The 22,990-nt window shown below is 42.4% G+C and overlaps 1 protein-coding gene across 3 annotated transcripts in view; it reads right to left on the reverse strand.

The window, feature by feature from the left end:
• CDH13 (cadherin 13) overlaps positions 1-22,990 on the reverse strand; it is a 1,266,064-nt gene that overhangs the window by 299,148 nt on the left and 943,926 nt on the right. For all 3 annotated transcript variants that reach the window (XM_074404611.1, XM_074404604.1, XM_003938055.4), the window contains exon 7: positions 12,010-12,188. In XM_074404611.1, the coding sequence (XP_074260712.1) occupies positions 12,010-12,188 (179 nt within the window). The remainder of the gene's footprint in view (positions 1-12,009; positions 12,189-22,990) is intronic.

The raw sequence follows: 22,990 nt of genomic DNA on the forward strand, positions 1-22,990 counted from the left end.
GACATAGGAGAGAAAATATCTAAAGGAATTTAATTTTGGTTTCCAGTTTTAAGGTCCATAAGCAGAGATGACATTCCTTGAATTTCAATGGTCATTTCTATAGCTGTTCTTCAAAAAGGTAGAAATAAATTTATTTCCCATGGCTGTCTTAAAAACAACACAACAACGAAATATCTATTAAGCTGCCTGTTGGAATTTGTGAAAGCAAAGTTAAGCAGCTGGTCAGCGTGTCTGTGATGATCCTGTTTAGCCAAGGAAAGCCATTGCTGTGGCTGTGTCACTTAAAGAAATGACAACGCTTAGTGTTTCAAATGCGGATGCTTTCACAAGATTTACCTTAACACAGCTTTAAAAACATTTGGAATGCTTTGCCTGCAATCTTAACAATATTAACGGAGACTGTGATTCCTGGTACAACACCCTCGGTTTGGTCACCAAATAAACTGGCTCATACAGAAACCAGTGTTTGGCTGGGTGTGCTTTCTATATGAGTCATTTGGACTCAGATGTGAAGTTCAGGGAAAATTACCTTGGGAAGAGAGAACAATGTGAACAAAGACCTCATGATTAGGCAGAGAGGATGTGGAATGTTCAGGGAGGCCAGAGTGGACTAGAGTGGGATGGAAGTGTGGAATGAGACAGAGCGAAGAGAGGCAGCAGGGCTGGACCACATCAGACCACATTAGACTCTGCTTTATATTCTAGAGGCAACGGGGAGCCCCAGAAGACTTTGAAGGGAGTGACACGATTCCAGTGTTTGGGAAAAAGATCATTTTGCCTGCACCATTAAAAATATACTAAATAGGGGACCGGGTGCAGTAGCTCACACCTGTAATCCCAGCACTTTGGGAAGCCAAGACCAGCAGATCACCTGAGATCAGGAGTTTGAGAACAGCCTCGCCAACATGGTGAAAACCCACCTCTACAATTTTTTTTTTTTAATTAGCCAGGCATGATGGCAGGTACCTATAATCCCAGTTACTCAAGAGACTGAGGTAGAAGAATCGCTTGAACCCAGGAGGCAGAGGTTGCAGTGAGCCGAGATTGCACCATTGCACTCCAGCCTGAGTGACAAGAGCAAGACTTCATCTCAAAAAAAAAAAAACAGAAAAAAAAATGATTAAGAGAATTTTTTTTAACTACAAAAATAACATGTGGTCACATTGCACCCAAACTAGAAAATACAGATAACAGCAAAAGCTCATTAATTCATTGACTCTTCATGACAACCATTTGAGAGAGGCATCGCTGTCATTTTCAATTGAAGAAACCAAGTTTCCCATCTTAGACACTGTGCTATGGGAAAATTAAGATCAACCATAGTTCCAACAGGACCGCTTCTAAAACATCACACAAATCCTTTTGTACCTTGGACCGTGATGCTCTACATATACAAAAAACAAGTATCACGGCTTATGGAATATTTTGCAAATCACCTGCTCATCCATGGTGAACATCTTTCTGCATTATTAAATATTTTGTCACATCATTTAACACGATTTAGTGCAATACCAATGTGGGAACAGAGCATAATTTATTGAACAATTCCCCAATTGTTGGACATTTCATTTGGTTCTTTAAACAAAGAGCTGACAAAAACCCTTGTTGCTGGGTCTTTGCACACATATTTGATTACATGGAATTTCTGCATCAAAAAGCACTAGGGGCACTTTAAAAAGCCACTTGATTCCTACTGCCAAAGTACTCAACAAATGACCTGTGTGGATTTGTATGTCCACCCCAGGGCAGGAGAGAGCCTATTCTCCACAGCCTCCCAAAACTCAACTATAGAAGCCAACTGGGCTCAGCAACCTGGAAAAAGCCCACCTGGCCCATATGATAATGGGGCGTTGAAGCCCGTGTCCTGATCAGAACAAAAGTTCCACCAAAACTTCACTGTATTTTGCTTTTCTGTGTTAAAAATGAAGTTCGAAATCTATTTATTCTGCAAGGTACCATGCAAATAAATATCAATATCATTGATTTGTATAGTAGGAGAAAAATGCATAGGCTTTGGAGATGGGCTGATAGGGTTTAAATCTTAGTGACACTGAGATCTCCTCTGTGTAACCAGGGCGCTTTACTGACCTCATTAGATTCCTATCAAAATCAAATGCCAAATAAAGCATGTTTTCTAGGGACTGACACGTGTTGATGTGGTGAGACACACGGTGACGTTATTTCAGTTTCTTTGCTATCACAGCCCCATTCTCAAGTTCAGGAATGACCAAAAGGGCAATGAGAGGTGTGAGAAACCTTCAGGAAAATGTCCCAAGTCTGGTCCAGGTATCTTTTAGTCTTCAGGAGATTCTAGAAGAATCTCAGTTTTCCCTCAGAGACTCCTTCAGAGCCTACAAAGACAGAGTCTGAACCCAGTCCTCTGGTTGTCCTTAGCTCATTCCATCTGGTGTGAACAATTCCATGTGGCTCCAAGACTCAGCTCCATGGAGTGCCCCTCATCTGGGAAATCTTCTGCTCCCATCTCCAGCTACTCTTAGCCCCTCTCCTCTCACCTATCGGGGCTCTAACATAACGTAAATATCCATTCCAAGATAGTTGCATCCAATATCTAATCGATGTCTAGATGGCACTTTTTTTTTTTACTCTTTTTACATGGAACTAGTTTTTAAAAATTACTGTAACCAAATTTCTGAGCTTAGATTTAATTACCACATGTCTGTCTGAGGTTGTCTATTTCTTAATGCAGGGGAAATAAACTGTGCTGTCAAAATGTGAAATCAGACCTATCACTCATGATGAGTTTCTGTCCCTATAATTGAACTTCAAGGTGGTGGTTAATGATTGCGATTTAATATTTTGAGAGTGGACCTCAGATACAGACACATGACCACATGCTGCAGTCAGTACATAAGACTGCTGCTATTTGAGCATTTTGGCCCATGATCTCACAGACCAGTGCTGACCAACTACAGCCCGTTGGTCAAATCCAGCCTGCTGTCTATACTTTAATGACTCACGAGCTTTAAAATGCTTTTTATAGTTTGTAACAGTTACATTTTAAATGGTTATGTAAGTACCTACATAATGAGGACTAAACTCTGACCTTTTTCTTCACTTGCCCAAATTCCTATCTAAGATATCTGGGGAGTCATGCTCTACAAACCGTAAAGTCTCATCAGAGGGGTTTCATTTAACCCTATATAATGTGTCTTACTTTCCAGCCTGACTCTGGCAATAACATCAGATGACAGATAAGGAAGGAAATCAAATATTTTAACCCCAAATACGTTTCTTTGCCGTGTCTTGAAATAGTCCTGCAAAGCTGTCTCTTATGGGTGAAAAAAACCACTGCATTATGTAGAAAACTCCTTTTCCCTTTCTCAGGCCTTTTTCCTGATCCAGGAGAGAATCAGCTAAGGTGTGGCCCCTTGTTAAGTCTGACAAGGAACATTTACCATCTATTCTCTCTGAAGCCTGCCATCTGCTTCATCTACATAATAAGAACCTCAGTCTACACAACTCCTTATCTTAACCTAGACATTTCCTTTCTACTGATTCCATGCCTTTAAACTCTTTCAACCAATTGCCAAACAGAAAACATTTGAATCTACCAATAACATGGAAACACACCCGCCTCTAGATATCCTGCCTGTGCAGACTGAACCATTGTACATCTTACAAATATTGATTAATGTCTTCTATCCCCCTAAGATGTATAAAACTTACTTGTGCCCCGACCACCTTGGGCATATGCTCTCAGGGTCTCCTGAGGGCTGTGTCAGTGGCCATGGTCACTCATATTTGGCTCAGAAAAATGATAAATTTCTTCAAATTTTGTAGAGTTTGACTCTTTTTGCTGACAAGAATATCCTCCATTTTGGCTGTTAGTCAAGAAAGCCTAAAAGATGTACTATTTGACTCCTACAAAAAAAGTTTGCTGACCCCCAATCTAATAGATAATCCTATACCTTGAAGTCCCTTTCACTGCTGAATGTGGCATCATAGTGCCATATATCCAATAAGGTTGACCATGCCTTTTAGAACTCCAAAGTGTTCAATGAAATAATATGTTCAACAAGCTTTTATCCTATGGAAAGGTACAGCAAATGAGATACCCCTTAAAACAAAAGTGAAAGAAATGCGGATCCCAGGCATTTTGAGATGTCATCATGTCTTGAAATGGTCTCATTAGTTTGCCTTAATCTAAGTGTTGTAGCTTCTGATTGCCCCTCTGCAAACTGCTTTCCAATGGAAGCATGCTACAGCTGTTCTAACCGCCCAGTTCCTGAGCTGGACACTCAGCACATTAAAGGAAGTCCAAAGTAGTTACTTTCCAGAGACTCTCAACTAACTTTTCTTTCCTTAAATGATGGTCATTCTCCATATGACATGAGCAACATTTTGCTTATTTTTCTCTGCTGCTTTGAAACCAGAAATGAACTAGAGATTCTTTCCAAAGTGGAGGGTACCTCTTTCACTGATAGCAGGGATTTAGAGGATCTGGAGTTAGAACAATGTTATTTAAGTTCAATAACTGGCAAATCTGTTGATGAAGCAAAATCTGCATTAACATACTAATCATAGTCTCAGGCTGATAAAGAAAAAGAAACAGCTCTTGAAAAGAACTTTTTCCAAAAATGAAAACATTCTTTAGCTGTTTAGGGTACTTCACACACAGTAAAATGAAGAAATTTAAAATGACAAAACAGAGAGGTAGTCTAAATTCATCATCACTCTGCATATTAAGTTATTTTTACCATACAAAATACAAAAAAAGAAAAGAAAAATCTTAGAGAATTAAACATTTGTTAAATCTGAAAAGATGAATTTCTCTCCATGATAGTGTCTCTTGATTTAACATGTGCCCAGTAACTACTGATTGATACTTTAAGAAGCACAAGAACAGAGGAAAAAAAATACCTACGGATTGATGTTTATTAATCTACTCAACAAGCTCCGAATTTAGATTCAAGTGGTAACTCCTCATGTCTTCTCTCCAACAGGCTAGAAATCTCTGAGAATCCACTTATCAGTCACCAAGCATCTCAATCTGTCTCCAAAAATGCCTGAACTTTGCCACTGATGATCTCTCCTTTACCTTAACTAGTTTCTTCTCCAAGTCACAGGTCTGCAAATGCTGTGTTTAACAGAGCTGTGTTTAATGTTTAAATAATGGTGGTTTCCCATTTACAGTAGGATATAGCTATAATCCTTTGAACGACATCAGAAACCCTTTGCAATACTGTTTCAGCTCCCTGCCCTTTTCTGGTATCTCTCTATACCATGGCTTCAACTCAGAAGTCTATAAGTAACATGTGAATATACCTTGCCTTTGTCCATGCCATTCCTTTCCCACAATGCCCTTCCTACTGCTTCCCACAGTCCAGGTTTCCACGCATCCATAAAGGTTTGGTTTGAACAGCATATCTTTGCATGTGTGTGCTGTTGACCTATCTGCGTTACCTCCATCACAGGCAGCTCAGTCTTTGCATCCTGATATCCAGCACCATACCATGAATTCATCAGACATTTGTAGGTGCTCAATACTTATTTACTAGCTTTTATCCCTGAATTTTGTGGGCTGGATTACCTCGGTGTTTTATTGAATTTAAAGAACCTGCCATAGTCTCTGCCATGTGGGCAAAGCATAAATGTACTTTCTGTAGTAGAAACTCCAACTTCTTTCTGCTTCTCCAATCTCACTGCCAATCATGGAAACATCTAATACCAACTAATGTTTACAGAGAGCTTAAATGTAAGTTAATTATCATGCTAGCACTTGGCACATCTCATTTGATATTTTCGGTAAGCCGATGAGATTGGGACTGTGATTATTCTCATTGTGGCACATGAAGAAATCGAAGTTTAGAGAGGTCTCATAGCTGACACAACAACAACAACGAAAACAACAAAAACAACAAAAAAAAACTACAGGTAGCCTCTGCCCTTGGCCCGTTTCTCTTAAGGCAGGTTTCAACTAAACTGAGGTCATATGAAGAGACTAGTCATGGTCTTCACTTAAATGGATTGATGGGTCATACTTAGAGGGAAGGGGGAAGTGGTTAGGGTTACCACTAGTGGAGTCCTGAGACTCCTCAAGGTCTTCTAGAATTTACCCAGAATGGATGAGCCAGTGAGGCCACAAGATAAAGACGCTGTCCTTCACCATCTCTAACCCCCCACCAACCCCCATTGCCATCAGCAGGAGGTCTGCACTCCTGGAACTAAATTTCAGATGCCAGGACTTGGCATTCTGCCTTCTGAACATCCTATTCTACTTTATTTGCTGAAACAATGGAGCAAGTACAATTAGCATAGGGTGTTAGCTGTGTTTCATTTGCAAGGATAATGCATTATTTTAAAAATAATAAGGCAATTTATTTACATCTACTTTTTCCTTCTCAATTTTCACAGCAGCAAGTGATAAAAAAAATGGAGAAAATTACCCCAACAGAAATATTTATGAGTAAATAGCTCGAAGAAATGGTGAGGATGCTACCAGCTGAATAATTCTGGTCCCACCCACCAAAACAAAGAAAGATAATATTCCTGACAGCATGATTGAATTGTGTGTAATTACTGCCAATGTTTTAAACATGATGATAATGAGAAAAGTATTAGCATTAAATCAGAAAGGCCTAGAAACATTTATTTTCCTAAGAGTATGACTACTACCTCTATCTTTCATTGAAGGCATTAGAGGAAATGGTATCCCTTATTACCTTTGTTTGTTTCTGGCAGCTTGATTTGATACCATCATTTTCACAGATTTCTTTAGTATGTTTCTGGAGATGCACCCTACGTGACAATATTTAAATGTGGATCATTTTGACCAAACACATAGTTCTCTGTTGACTTGCAGCTACACGTCCAAATTCATTGACGAGTTGGCATAGGGTGTTCTTCCTAACATTCTTCAGTTTCCTTCTCTGACATGTTCATGGACTTCTTAGTATCTCATAGCAAATAAATGCACATACATCTAAGACTAAGTCCTTATGTAACACTTAACATGGAAAGAAAGGAAGAAATTCTCTCTGTTTTTACATTCGGCCTAAAAATTTGGGCGTTATAGTTTCAGAAAATGCTTTTCCAGCTGAAAATAGAAAACAAATTACATTCACAGCCCTAATATCTTTTATTGCATGTACATTTTCACAGGCAGGCTACCACTTTCCCTAGATTATCTGGGAGGTAATAGATAATAAGGTAAAGACAAATTCAAACAAAGATAGAAAAGTGCTCAGCTCAAACCCCTTAAAAAGACTAATGATACTCTCTCAATGCAAATGTTAAGATTGCTTTTTAAGGGTCTCTTTTGGAAACTGTTTCCATTAAAGAAGAAAAAATATCCTGACCATTAGCTACTCTGAGTAGTTGCAAATTGTGGCTCTGTTCAGAAAGTTGGCAGATTTCAGTGGGTGAATTTCAGTCTAGCGGCCAAGATGATCAACTAAATAAACCATTTATCAAATGCTAGAGACCTTTATCTGATTTTATTTTGCAGTGCAGCCAGACATAGTTTAAACACAGAGACAGAGATGCCAGAAATGAGGGGCTAAGTACGGCTATAGAAAATAATAAAACAGTGCACCAAATGAACCCAATTTCATTTACTAGAATATATGGCTCTTATTTTCTGCAAACATTTCCCCAAACACTTAAGCAAGAGGCACAGATCCTCCTGTCCATCCTATTCACCCAGCAGACCAAGGCACAATTTCTTAAAGCAGTTCCTGCAGAAGGTAAACATAAAGTGGATAAATTAGATTATTGGATGATTGCACAAGGGTAAGACTAAGCTTTCAACTGAAATAAAGTAACTTCTTCTGTTTATATATCCATGCTAGAATGTAGATCTTGCAGACTGTTTTGAGATAATACAAACCTAAGGAATACAGGTTATCACCCATCCACCCCACTGACAGATTGTTACCCAGTACCTATTATTTATCTGATGCTTTATTTGGCCATGGGAATAGAGAGATAGAACAGAAATCCAAGGTCCCTTTCTTCAGGAAGCGTATGTTCTGGTAGGGTTTCCGAACAACTAAATAGGTGAACTTGTAATGGAAAACGCACATGTCTTGGGGAAACTTGTCATCTATTAATACTGAGCTTAAGATACAGAAGGGGAAGAAATGGTCACTTCACCTGCTCTCAAGCCACTGCAAATCACTCTCTCTTTCTCACACCCTTCCCACCCTTCAACTCTCAACAAACATTTCTTTGAGCATCTCTCATGTGCTAGGTACTGGGATTATGCCATGGGCAAACCAAATATCCCTCAAACTGCATGTATGAGCATTTAATATGGTGAGTGCAGGCAGACAGTCATGGACTCTCTCAAGAAATGTGGCTGCTGACCTTGGAGCAGGACAGGAGGAGATCAGATGTGGGCACCTGCCTCAGTTGGCTCTAGGTGAGACATCCTGGGAGGGGAGGAAGGTGGGAAGAAGAAAGGATGACAACTAAAGTGATAACATAGTAAGAGTCATTTCTCCACTGCCCCATGTGACTATCCTTAGTTACACGCCTTGTTACAAAGTGAATATATAAAAGGCAGGGAAGATGAATAGGTAGGCAGGTTCAAAGAAAAGTCCCAGTGCCTGCCACCTCCCAACCCATCTTGCATCATCTGTCCCTCCCTCGGTTAAACACTTCTTGCTGGGGTCCTCCTTGCTAGGTGCACTTAAGAAAGGAAATGTACTAAATGGAAAATAAAGATGAAAAATTTTTATTGTGTCAACTGACCTCGTGTCAACCAATGGGCTTCCAGAGCATCCACTCCCAACAAACCAGGACACACACATTTGCTTTGTCCCTCATTCAGGTGGGAGCCAGAGGTGCTGGTGAGCAGCGTGTGTGTGTGTGTGTGTGTGTGTGTGTGTGTCTGTGTGTGTAGTTTCCACGGCATCTGCTCTTGAAGCAGTTTGTGACGTAACTGCCTGCACTCACTATATTCATTGCTCCAACATGCAATTTGAGATACTGTGAGTGAAGATGGGAGGCAAGGTCACAAATCTTATAATCAACTTGAATCATCTCAAAGTCCATAGGGTCCCAAATAGGATACTTTCTTAAATGAAAGCTACATAACTCTGAAATAAATGTTCGGCTCAGCTGGCCCAGAAGTAGACTTTAAAACCACATCTAAGACAGGATGCCTTCTCAGAAGGTCTTCAGAAATAATCGTAATAATAAAATCCCACAAACCTGCTGAAGAAACGATCATATCCATGTGAATCCTAAAAAAGTACTGAGTCTCAGTGAGAGGAAAACGTTGCAAACTCTGGGAAACTTCACTGGACATGTAAAGTGCAAATTATTTCCCCTCAAAGACAAGGAGCTTGGAGTCACGTTCCACCCCCTCAGCAAACGTGCTGAAGTGACACTTGTCCTAGCACTAGGGAAGAGCCAAGGCTTACCTAAATTTAGGGACATTTTTTTTTTCTTTTGGATTGAACCAATGTTGCCTGGATCAGCATTGAACTCTGGAAACCCTCATACAAGACTGACACTCTTTATTCATTTTCATTGATTTTCTAATTTCAGTTAAATTGCGTCAGTCTTTTTGGGGGGCTGTTTATGTTCAGTGACTAGAAATACTTAATTCAACTCCCATAATTACATACTTATTATGACTTAATGAAAGCCCACATGAAAAGATCATGAGCTGGAAACACATTTGCTCCTAAAATAAACTTTAAAAAATGGGATAATATACTGTATTATCACTTTGGTTTCTAAATAGAGACAAAATATTTTCTCTCAGAACAAAGAGAGCTGAAATGGAGAAATCACCATGCTTCATCTAGTTCCTTTGAAAGGATCTTGCAAGAAGCTTCGGGAGCATTAGGATTATAGAAAAGCTGGCGTGCATGTGTGTGTGTGTGCGCGCGCGTGTGTGTGTGCGCATGTGTGTGTGTGCGTGTGTGTGCATGTTTGTGTGCGTGTGTGTGCGTGTGTGCATGTGTGTGTGCGTGCGTGTGTGTGTGCATGTGTGTGTGCATGCTGAGTGGGGAACAGAGAGCCTTGGGAATTCATCACGGGCCTCCAAAAGAAAAAAAAATATGTCAGTCATAAAAATAGAGGGGGTTGGAAAGAGGATGGGAGATAAAATGAAGGAAATGGATTCAATACTTTTTCTACTTTCCTATTCTTTAACTAGAAACAATTACATTTTCCAAAGGACAATCAGAGTTTCAGTGTAAATTTCTTTCTCTCTCTCTCCCCTCCAATAATTTCCTATTTCTAGCTTCTGTTTCTCACCCCTTATGTAAGATCTTAGTTTTATTTCCAACTCTGTCTTGCCTGTATTCCCCTCATGCCAACAAACATATAATTAGGATTTTTAGGAGTGCTTCAACCATGCAAGGCAGTAGAAATACAAACATGCATATGATCACAGTCTCTGTTCTCAAGAAATTTACAGCCTTACACCACTGTTGCCTAGTAGAACCGTGGGGTGATGGAAGTGTTCTGGGTCTGCACTGTCCAGTACAACAGCCACCAACCACATGTGACTGCTGAGCCCTTGAAACACGGCTCATGTGACTGAGAACCTGCTTTTTACATCTTGATTTCAATTGATATACTTTAAAGCTGCAACAACCCTATGTGACTAATGGTTTCTGTACTAAACAATTCAGGTCTAGACCAAAAGAAAGAGAATCTTCTCTGGAGACAACAGACAACCTAATTAGCACATGCCAACCGCTATATGATGGCTGCAGCAAGGGTGGTCAGAGATGGGAGGAAGAACAAGAGCGTGGAAGAATCAGGTGGATGAGGACAGCTTCTTAGAGGGGGTTGATGTAATCCAGAATCTCTTGAGAAACTACAGCATATTTAAGAGAGGAGAAAGCAGAGGAAATGACATTCTGAACCATGGATTTATTTCATCATAAAACACTGAGGGGAAAAGTCACAGAGCCCCTGGGGGAAACCCAGCAGTTACCATGGAACAGACAGTGTTGCAGAAGGTCAAGGGCAACTCCAAGGTCCCATGCCTGTGGGATGACGTCAGGAGCAGGGAATTCCAGAATGGGAGCAGATTTAGGGTGGATGGAGAATGGAGGATGGATGAGAATCCATGAGCTGGTTTAAGAATGTTGTGTTTGGAGAACCACAAGAGTCTTCTATTTAAAGTAGCTTATGGTAAGCTACAGGGTGGACCTCAAACTCAGGATAGAACAGGGCCAGAGGGACTCATGTGGGTGGAAACATAAACGAGGTGGATACATAGGTCCCATCTGGAGGGGACAGCTGGCCCTGGATCCACTGGAGCATCACACCTCATGCCACCGATGGTGCATGTGTGGGAAGTGGTCCCAAAGTCTCCAGGATTTCTGATTTCCAGAAAAACTGGAAATAGGCATTTTTAAAAAGAAATATGAAATCTAAATATTTTGATATGGCAACTAACTCTAAAAGCCTTAAAACTCTGTGGGCACAACCAAAGAGCAGGTATGTACACTGACTGGTCTAGGGGGTCACCTGTTTGTGACCTGTGACCCAGGAGATGGAGGAGATTCCGTGGAAAGAGTCTAAAGGGAAGAGAACAGAGAAGGAGGAAGAGAGAGGTTCTAGGGAACACAGGATGCCTGCAGCAAAGGGTTGGAGAAGGGAGTCACAGCCATTTGACTCTGCAACAAGGACAGCCTCCGTGATCCTGGACGAAGCAGCGAAGCCGCCTCCCCTCCCATCCCTTCCTTCCCGCGTCCTCCCCTGTCCCTTCAAGCACTAAAGCAGGGGCTAGAGGCAAAGTTTACAATCACCAGGGCCTAGAGAATAAGTGGCTGATGAGAAAAGAGAGGAATCAGGTTGAGTGTATATCAACAGTTCCAAGCCCTTTAGTCTTTTAGAGCACATGTTTCCCTGGGTCACATAACCATTTCCCTTCATTTTTCCCCAACGAAACATGTACGAACACCTCATTTCTGCCTTTACAGTATAAACAGCCGTTGACTGGAGCCCCATATCTTCCCTTGCACGAAAGCCATGTTCTGTTCTCGTGAAAAGGAAAGTATATTCTTTTCAGCTTACCTCTCGGTCCAGCAGCGCAGGTGACACAACGGTGACAATGTCTCCTTTCTCAGGATCGATGTAGAACATGTTAGGAGATGGCTTGTCAGGTGTCTGCTGACGGATATTGTACCGTAGGAGGGCATTATCCGTGGCTGGGTCATCTGCATCAAAGGCTGTCATCCGCATCACCGTGGTCCCTGCCGGGGCAGGACAGAAAGGCAGGGAATGGTTATCAATGCGGGCAGCAACGGCCAGAGCCCCTTCCCCACCCGGGCAGTGGCAACGGAGCAGTGTGCCAATCACTTTCCAAATTAAAAAAGAAAAGTATTTCCCATGCTTTGCTGTGTTTCAGCTTTTTCCTCCTTTCTCTCCCTGCCCCAAGTCATGAAAAGACCCAAAATAAAGGAAAAAAACTCTTTGCTGTTCAGCAGAGTGACTGCTTAATTTTTTCCTCTGTTGATATGCTGTTTATTTTCAACAGCTTTCATTCCACTGTGGATGTGAGAGTGGCTTTCATTTTTTTTTTTTTTTTTCTTTTTCTGAGACAGACTCTGGCTTTATCACGTGAGCCAGAGTGCAGTGGTGTGATCCCGGCTCAATGCAACCTCCACCTCCCAGGTTCAAGCAATTCTCCTGCCTCAGCCTCCCAAGTAGCTGGTACTACAGGCACACACAACCACATCCAGCTAATTTTACTATTTTTAGCAGAAACAGGGTTTCACCATGTTGACCAGGATGGTCTCAATCTCCTGACCTTGTGATTTGACTGCCTTGGCCTCCCAAAATTCATGTTTTGCAGGTACAGTTTATATTTATAAGTGCATAAAACGAGGTCTATAAGGAGATTTTCACTCTGACGATGGTAGTTAAATCTGGAGAATAAGAGAGGGGATTGGGATTTGGCATGGTCATTGGGAAAGAAGTTGGCTTCATCTATATCGTTTTGTTTATTTTTACAAGGCGAATGTATTGCTTTGGCAACTAAAATTTAATTTACAAAAAGCATAATTGTAAATGCCAATAAAAACATGCCTGCTGGTTTTGATGATTGACAACAGCAATTGTATTGCTATCATATCTGACTGAGGGCAACCTGCCTAACTGTAACTTTTTAATCCCAATTTTCTACAAATTTAAGATTTGGAACCTGTCTGGACTCACAGAGTGTGACCTAACTTTAAGAGATCAAAGCAGCATATATAGTTTTCAGCAGGAATATTCATACAGAGAAAATACTAATGTCTAAAGGAAAGATAGAAGTCATCTAGTTTTAGTACCACCCATAATCCTTTCCCTTCCATGACAATGTTTCTCTAATCATCAAAGCCAGTTATTCCCTCGTCACAATTGGAATCAGTTTATCAGCCATTAAGCCTGATTGAGCAGATAAACAAGGAAGATCCGGCCATCCTCAAGGTTGGATCGATTTATTAAGCAGTCTCAGTTAATTTCACCAATGGTGCCATCCAGCCAGATGCCTCAAGGTGCCCTTCCTATTCGCCCCGTTTCTTTGCCCCATGTGAAATGGTCTCAGGGCAAGCTTCGAGGTTCAGCACCAGAAAAGAACATTCTTGGCTCATGCAGCCCCCTTGCCTCTCGAAGACAGCAGGAACAACGCGGCTCTATCTCCCATTGACGGTGCTACAGAATCTGTGTTATCAAACAATGGTCTAGGCAGCCACTCACAGTCTATGGAAAATGATGTGAAATGTGACACACATTAACCTTCCTGATCTAGGCAAACTTGAGGATATCCCCATCAGAAATCAGAGGCAGATTTCAGGCCGGCAATCTCACCCAGGGACGTGCTGTAGGGAGCTCCTTGTGGCCAAAGACATAGCAGGAGGCCTTAACCCCATCAATTCCACACCAGTCTCAGGTTAAGTACACTTGACCCAGTGCCTTACACTTAGTTAATATCTAATGAATGCTTCATTGATTAGATTTGTGCCCTATTTAATATGCCTTTAATTGAAGTCATAGAGGGTATAAAAATGAAGTCATCATGGCTTGCAACTGACATATGCATTAAAATGATTAGAGGAAGAAAAAAAAAGACCTCTTAGGTTGATGCATCTTCAGTTTTCACCAGGAATTTCACTGAGGATATCTTTTTGTTTACAGAGTTGATAACGAGCTATAACACAAAGTTATCCTGAAATACTCCTAAACATACACAGAAAATGCTTTTTATTTTAATGGATGGTTATGGAACAAATGAACTCGGTCTTAAGACACATCTTTGTCTTAAGACATGAACACATCACTGGATTTACTTTGGTGGAAATCCCGCCTCTGTGGGAACCGCTTTGTGACTAACTCATGTGAATAAGTTTGCAGCATTGAAGACAATGACTGTGAGGTAACGTGTCCACATTGAAGTCTTGAGAAGCTGCGTGACCATGGCCAGGTTATTTACCTCTCTCTGGGCCTCAGTTTCCCCATTGTCAACATTCCTCGTTGGTTGCTGTGAGCATTTCATGGGATGACCGATTTCAAGAACTTGGTACAGTGCCTGGTACATTAGGGTTCAGAGAAGGATGCCTTTTATTATCAAATTATGTCCTGGGTTCTCAGCCAATGATGGCAGTGCAGGCATAAGCTTCAAATACAGGAGCCCAGAATTAAGTTGTCCAAAGAATGTGGGACAAGGGGTGGCCAGAGAGCCCTCTCTCTCACCCTGTCGCTTTTCCCTTCCACCCTGCCCATAGTCTTAGCATGCAGATCTGTGGTTCTACTGTGGATATAACAACCCCCCCCCAACACACTCACGTGCACACACACATGCACACACACATTCTGTAGTCTACACTACGTCTCCATGTGGTCCTCTAGTCTTCCTCTAAGACCAGGCTTTACTGGGTCCCAACCTATCTGCTGAGTGCAATGCTTTGCTCTCACCAGCAACCCCCTGCCCGCCTGGAGGCTGGATCATGTTTCTCTCACTTCTGTGTCTTGCAAAGGCTGGATAAAGCTCCTAAATCAGCATTTGCTCAATTGATTCCAAGGAACTCTGGTTCCAAAGGTGCAGTAGAGAAACATATTTGGGAAATATGGGAGAAACATTGAAAAGCAGGGTTTCCCTGGAGGAATTATCAGTCACTTTATTAAGCAGGCTCACAGTGTCAATCTCCAAGAGAGGGTAGAATCTGTGGCATTCCCCAAACTTCACTGTTGATAGAACCTCTTCATTTCAAAACCATCTATCTTTGTGTGATGGCCCACAAGGTCCTAGTTGTGAGCTCTTGGAGGATACAAACGGTTTTGTTCATTTTGTAAGCCCTGCATCTGACACGCGGTAGGTCTTCTATCAGTGTTCTTTGGGTTGAATTGCCTTCTTGCCATTCACTGTAGTCTTGCCTCATTCCACACTGACCAGAGCCACCAGCATCTTGTCTGCAAAGAAGAATGAAAAACTGAACACTTCCCTGGAGATTTTTCACAACTGCCTCTGAGCTCCCTGCTCAATGCACCTTGGAGGTCCTTACTGAAACGGAATTCCAGGGTCACACACCAATGCCATGCCAGGGCTGACATGCCGCAGGTGGGCATCGGTGCAGCTGCTCCAACTGCCTGTGGGTGATGCCTGTGCCTCTCCTCTTCCTCAGCCCCACACACTGGAGATTCCGTGTCCGCCACTTTCTTTTCAGCAGCCCAGGCAGCTTCCCATCCGGGCTTGTCTCGTGTTTCCAGACAGAAGAGAAAGGATAATTATATGATAGACACACACTGGGGCTTCCACAGAGTACATTTCTGTCTTTTCCCCCATCACAATATTCTCCTGAATGTCAAAATAAATTATAATCAACTTGTCACTCCCTGAACCAGATGAACTAGCAGCAGCCCCTCCAAAGGGGGAAAAAAACCCAGGTTGCTGGCTGAAAGCCTCAAGTCTGGCTGTCACTTTCTTTTGTTGAAGGACATGGCCTCCAGCCTGACAGGCTGATTAACAAGCGTCATCGCTTCCTTGTGGCCAGGTAGCTCCTTCCTCTTGACTGCAGCTCTCTGATTAAAGCAAGTGCCGCCTGGTGTCTTGACCTTGAAAGCCAGCTTTGAAGTTTTGCTTTCCTGTGACTTCAAGCAGAGTCAAACCCTTGAGAAAGGAGCGTGCAGATCTGACAGTGACGGGGGGTCTTCGGCTGGCCGCAAGGATGGTGATGCTCCAAAACACAGTGACAGAATTATTCTGTTCTTCACATTTCTTTGACTCCTGACTCCATCCCCAAACATCTCCTGATCAAAAGGTGTCAGGTTTTTTTTTTTTTTTTTTTTTTTTGTTTTTTTTTTTTACAAAATGCTATTCCTATAAGCGAATCATATATTGAGACACAGACATTCAGATCTATATTCAGCATTGGATTTCTGATAGCACTGTTAGGGCAACTGTGTGCTTTCCAGGGAGAAATATGATGTTAAAGCAAACATGAACAGAGATGGCAGATGTCACCAGATGAACCTCTCTGATGTGACAAAACGGCACATCATTGTCAAGCATCAAATTCAGGAGAGGAGGCAGTGAGTTCTAATTCCACCCAAAAGATGGTTTCTGAGATGAAATGATCTAACAGTTGTGCTTCCAAAGGACAATGTGGTCAGGGATACAGCACAGTACCACATTACACGTGCGTTTGTCCCTGAATCAGAAGACAAGGCTTAGACCATCTGTCCCTTAGGTTGCTTAGTCAGGTGAGACGGATGTAGAAGCTGCTATTTTAAATTCTAGTATCTTGGAGTGTATCTAGTTGGAATGATTCTCATCTGAAACTACATTTCCATTGAAGATCCTTCAGTTTGACGGGTTTTGGGGCCTCCTGGTTCCAAATGAGAACCAGATAGGTCTCACAGGACTGAGGAGATTCCAGGACAGCCCTAGGCACACCAGAACAAGTTGGTCACCTTGCAGGCCAAGTTTTGCTTTCAGATGTAGACACGTCTCATGATCATGAGTAGCAGACTGCAGACGTGAGAACTGTTGCAACTGTGACTTTAGTACCTGGGACACAGCCCACAACCATTCACCCAACCAAGCACCCCAGTCACACCAACCTAAAATTGGTTCCTAAACAAGCAGGTGGACATGAGCAATCCTCAACCGCAAAGAGAGAGAGCTAGGTGTGCAAAACCAAAGCAAAACCAAGCCAGTGGCCCCGCTCAGGACCTGTGCTGTCTAGTTTTAAATCCTGGCCTCACCAGCTGGACTTCTCTGGGCAATTAAACCTACATTTTTGTTGTTGAGACAGGGTCTCCCTGTGTCACCCAGGTTGGAACACAGTGGTGTGATCACAGCCCATGGCAGCCTTGACCTCCCAGGGTCAAGTGATCCTCCCACCTCAGCCTCCCAAGTAACTGGGACTATAGGAGCACAGCACATGCCTGGCTGATTTTTTGTAGAGATGGGGTTTTGCCATGTTTTCTAGGCTGGTCTTGAACTCCTGGAGTCAAGGGATCTGCCCACCTTGGCCTTCCAAAGTGCTGGAATTACAGGTGTGAGCCATTGCACCCAGCATCAACTTTTCATGTACAAAACAGCTCCTCTCTCATGGGTTGTTGGAGGCATTGAGTGGATTACTGCTTTGGTCCTTTTCCATTTCTACTCATTTCCATTAATATCGCTCCCCAAGAACATTTTCAGACATTTGTTTCTACTTGACACCCTCTTACTCATCCCAAAATGTTAATTCTACAGATACACTGTATATCTATTTATGTGCTATGGACCCTTGCAGGGTACAAACCATTGTAATATCGAATACATCTAATGTTTTAATCCCCTCTCCAAATCACCAATATTCTTTTTCTTAGAAGTAATATTGCCTGTTTTGAGAATGCACAAATTAATGGATATAAAGTCCAATTCCTGGGCAATGGTAAGTAACACAGAAATATAAGTTTTATTGTAACTTTTTTTTTGACTCTCACAATGTAGCACTCAGTTCCGTGAGGACCCATGCTGAGTGCAATGATAATGAGGAAAAAGTCTTGTGGGACCCAATCACTTAGGGTTTAAGTCATCCTACTTCTAGGACTCATTCTGAGGATCTATAGAAGCAGGAGTTAATTAAAATCTCATCAGGGGCTGGGCATGGTGGCTCACATCTGTAATCCCAGAACTCTGGGAGGCTGAGGTGGGTGGATCACCTGAGGTCAGTAGTTCAAGACCAGCCTGGCCAACATGGTAAAACCTCGTCTTGACAAAAGTACAAAAAAAAAAAAAAAAAAAAAAAAGCCAGGCATGATGGCAGTTGCCTGTAATCCCAGCTACTCAAGAGGCTGAGGCAGGAGAATCGCTTGAACCCAGGAGGAGGAGGTTGTAGTGAGCCGAGATGGCGCCATTGCATGCCAACTTGGGCAACAAGAGGGAAATTCCATATCAAAAACAAAAATCTCAACAGGAAACAATTCCTTTCGTCCCTTAGACAAGCCTAGACACTTCTGCTGAGTGCACGCATGCAAGCATCCCCTTCGTCTGGTTTTATCGACATTCTTGGGTAGACAGCAATTAATAGTCAAACTGTCGAATGAATAGTTGATGAATGATAACCAACTAACCTGATAGGGATCCAGAGGAAGCCCAGGTTCGGCAGTGCGTGTGTTCCCAAAGAGCCACCCATGTGATGAATCATAAATGTCTCATTTTCCCACTGGCCTGCATTTGCATTTCAGTCCTGCTTTATTTTCATTTGATGGGATGTCCAGTTGGAAGCCACTCCTCATCATTCAGCTTTTTTTAATTAATTAATTAATTAATTAATTAATTTATTTATTTATTTTTGCTCATCTTCAAAACACTCTACTGGCCAGCCAGGTGGGAGAAGGAGATTGGCTCTCAGCTGTGGATGTGAAGACTATTCAAGAAATCCCTGCCCCTGTACTCTGAGGCTAGGAGGATGAAACTGCAGACTGAGAGAAGAGATGCTTCTAGTCTGATTTTGGGGAGAAGAAAAGAGGGAACCAGACTCAGATCTGGCAAGGTCTGGGAGATTTGGCCTTGTAACCCTTGCTCCTTTTGGGGGCCCTTCTCTCATTTGTCCAATTATCCAGGAGTTTTCATTCACCAGCACAAGGATCCTTCCCACATTTTTCGTATAGTGGTCTGGCTGTGCATTTGATCCAGAAAGTGCTTGCTAATGTGAGTTTTGATGAAGATGCTAATAACCTTGGGTTGGTCCTCTGACAGGAGCCCAATCCCATTAGCCTCGAAGGTGGGACTCTCTGTGGTCAGAGTGGGAGCTGGGCCAGGAGTGAGAAGCTCACCCACACACCCAGTGCCCATACAGGTAGCTTCGCATGGGTAAAGCGCTCTCAAGACAACTGAGAGTGGTGGGGATGGTGGCACAGGAGTTGGTGCCTCCTGCCTAAGGGAGCAGCTGCCTTTCAGCTCAAAGGAATTGCTGCAGGTCTGAAATACAAGTCTGCACTAGCCAGAGCTTTTGATTTCTTAAGAAAAGGTAGGAATTTGGATTTTTGTATAAACTGTCAAAATGTTTACAGGTTAGACACTAGTTCAAATAAAAAAATGAAAGATCATTGAGCGGGACTAGGAAGGCCAAAACAAAAGAGGTTATGGCAGGCTTTGGTCTGAGGCCCATCAGTTTTTGACCTTGATTGTTGGTAGAGTCATTCTTTGCCCTAAAGGCATGACCTAAATATTGTTGATGAGTATTATAGTGATAGACTACAACTGGAGGCTGAGGTGGGCAGATCACCTGAGGTCAGAAATTCGAGACCAGCGTGACCAACACAGAGAAACCCATCTCCACTAAAAATACAAAATGGGCTGGGTGAAGCGGTGCATGCCTGTAATCCTAGCTACTCGGGAGGCTGAGGCAGGAGAATTGCTTGAATCCAGGAGGCATGAGCTAAGATAGTGACATTGCACTCCAGCCTGGGCAACAAGAGTGAAACTCTGTCTCAAAAAACAAATAAATAACAACAACAACAATAACAACCACCACCCCCTCACCCCGCAAAAAAAAAAAAATGGTGTAGCCATTGGAAACATCTTGCCCTTCTTCCTTCCACCTCCCTCTGTGGAGCACGAAAATTCCTTATCTGTCCAAGAATAATCTGGCTCAGAGAGATGTCACCCTGTGGCACAACAGCACTGAATAAACAGGCACAAGGTGTATATACTCCTGACGCAGGTTTGAGCTGATAAAGTGCCGTCCAGTACGAACACAACTCTGCTCTTAAAAATGAGAACGCTTTAAATTTTGCGACAGTTGCTGACTTTGTTTATTAGCAGTCCTAAGTGTCTCTGTGCAGCTGCAGTACCACAGGCTTGAATTGAAATGCGAGAGGCTTCGCTTCTCCTCTCCCTTTTGCTTTGCCTCCCTGGAGCTAGTTGGTTTTTAAAGTACAAACTGACAGTCAAATATGTAATAAGTTATGACAAGTTGAGCAATGACTGTCTCCCATCTGTTTTCAAAGGTTGTTTATTTTTATACTGATAAAGAGAAAATGGCGAAAGGACCACCCTGTGATTCTTGTACATTTCCATTTGCTGCAGCTCAGTCTCCAGTGTCTTTGCCCTTCTTTCTGGTGAGTTATTGTTTAATGAAGCTGCTGAAGTGTTTATGACATATTAGGTGACACATGGCCAAAGCTGGGGTCGCCCAAGATTCACTTTATTGTCATAATTTCATTTTATCCAGAATTCTACAGTAGTATCCTTACACCCCCTAAAGATTGCATTTAATCTTTTTGTCTATCATTCCTTTCTATGCAGCTCTTTTTGAAAGACATAGGATACTCTGTTGAATTAGATGATCTTGCCTAAGAACACTTCAAAAACTCAATTTTAAGTGGAAACTCTAATATTCCAAACTAATAATAAAAAATCTTTATATTGAATTAGCCTGGAGTAGTTCTAACTCTCAAATATATTTTTCCATAAACCCCTAAAAACAACCAAAGAACACTGTGTGTGTGTATTTTTGTTTGTTGTTTAACCAATTTAAGAGTTACTTTTTTTTTTTTTTTTTTTTAAAGACAGAATCTTGCTTTGTCACCCAGGCTGGAGTGCAGTGACATGATCTTGGCTCACTGCAACCTCTGTCTCCCAGGTTCAAGTGATTCTCATGCCTCAGCTTCCCAAGTAGCTGTGATTATAGGCATGTAGCACCACCCCTTGCTAATTTTTATATTTTTAGTAGAGACATGGTTTTACCACGTTGGCTAGGCTGGTCTCCAACTCCTGACCTCAAGTGATCTGCCCACCTTGGCCTCTCAAAATACTGGGATTACAGGTGTGAGCCATTGCACCCAGCCCAGCTTAAGATATTTTTAAATGGCAAGTCTAATCCTCTTTACAGCAGTGGTTTTCAATGAGGGGTACTTTTAGCCCCCCTAGGGGACATTTGGTAATGCCTGGGGACATTTTTGGTTGTTACAACAGGGGCAGGGAGTGTGATATTGGCATCTAGTGGGTAGAGGTCAAGGATGCTACTCAACATCTTACAAATATGAAAATGTTCAAAGACACCAAAATAACACTTTGCATGTAGTAAGAGTCTAGTAAACATTTGCCAAATGCACAAGCGAATAAATACATGAATAAGTGAATAAATAAATAAAAGATGAGTTTTATCATTTTTCTTGTTTTACAGCTTAAGGTAAGATAAAGGTGGAGTAGGAAGCAGGTAAATAATTGATGCTTGACTGACACTAAATATTAATGAACTCCTATGTTCATTCTGAACAACGGGCTTATTGTCCCTATCATTTATATCTATTTAAGGGCAAAAGAGCAGCCATTTGCTCTTTCAAAATACAGACTATAGGCCGGGCATGGTGCCTCATGCCTGTAATCCCAGCATATTGGGAGGCTGATATGGGTGGATCACTTGAGGTCAGAAGTTCGAGACCAGCCTGGCCAACATGGTAAAAACCCAACTCTACTAAAAATGAAAAAAAAAAAAAAATTAGCTGGGTGTGGCGGCATGCCCCTGTAATCCTGTCTACTCGGGAGGCTGAGGCATGAGAATCACTTGAACATGAGAGGCAGAGGTTGTAGTGAGCCAAGATCATGCGGTGGGACAACTGCCTGAATATGGGAGGTGAAGGTTGCAGTGAGCCGAGATCACACCACTGGACTTTAGCCTGGGCAACAGAGACTCCATCTCAACAACAACATCAACAACAAACACAGACTATATTAGGCTAGGCTAGATTGGGATGATAGTCCAACCCTGTCATTTTAATGGCTTAGCACATAAAATTAATTTCTCACTCAAATTCAGTCCACTTTGGGGGTTCCCTTCAAAGGGTAGATCCTTTCCAAGCAGTGGCTTAGGGATCCAGACCCTTGCATTTTATAGCCATGCCACCTAGAGCTGGGCTCTGCAAATCACACAGCCAATCATGGTCAAGAGCCAGGAGCCAGATGGCAGAAGGTCTGGGAAATACAGGGGGGCACCTGGACACCCAGTGTCTCAGCTGCAGTGCCCATACTCAGCTGATCAGGCAACCATGCTCAAACCTTCATTTTCAGGTGCCCCAGAACTGCACCTGCTCGTTGAACTCTGGGCTCCTCCCGCGGTTGCTTCCCTTTGGGTGAGAAGCAAGATGTACCAGGGCAGAAGTCATACAGTGACTACTCTAGGATTAGACCTGCTCTGGGAGTGGTTCTCTGGCCCCAAGCTCTGGGTCCTCTGACCTGGGAGACTTGTGCTGGCTTCCGAGTTTATTCCTCCTCTGACTCCCAGCTCTTGACCTTGCTTTAGACACCAGAGAACTGCTATTTCCTCAACTTCTGCTTTAATTTACTGGATTCTAAGATAACTCCTCCTTTTTAATGAAATGCTTCTGCTAAATTTCTACCCCTCTTTTTTTTTCTGGTGGGACCCACCAGATGTGGGCCATACAAGAGAATGAGGTTGAGCAAATGAGGCCTTGTTATGCCTTGCAACTGTTCATTGGGGATGTTTTAAAATACCCTTGATGCCTGAGGCTCTCCCCCAGATAATTTTATTCTATTGGCCTGGTATGGGGTCAAGAA

Source organism: Saimiri boliviensis, chromosome 1 (genome assembly GCF_048565385.1).
Source record: "Saimiri boliviensis isolate mSaiBol1 chromosome 1, mSaiBol1.pri, whole genome shotgun sequence".
Classification (NCBI taxonomy): Eukaryota; Metazoa; Chordata; class Mammalia; order Primates; family Cebidae; genus Saimiri; species Saimiri boliviensis.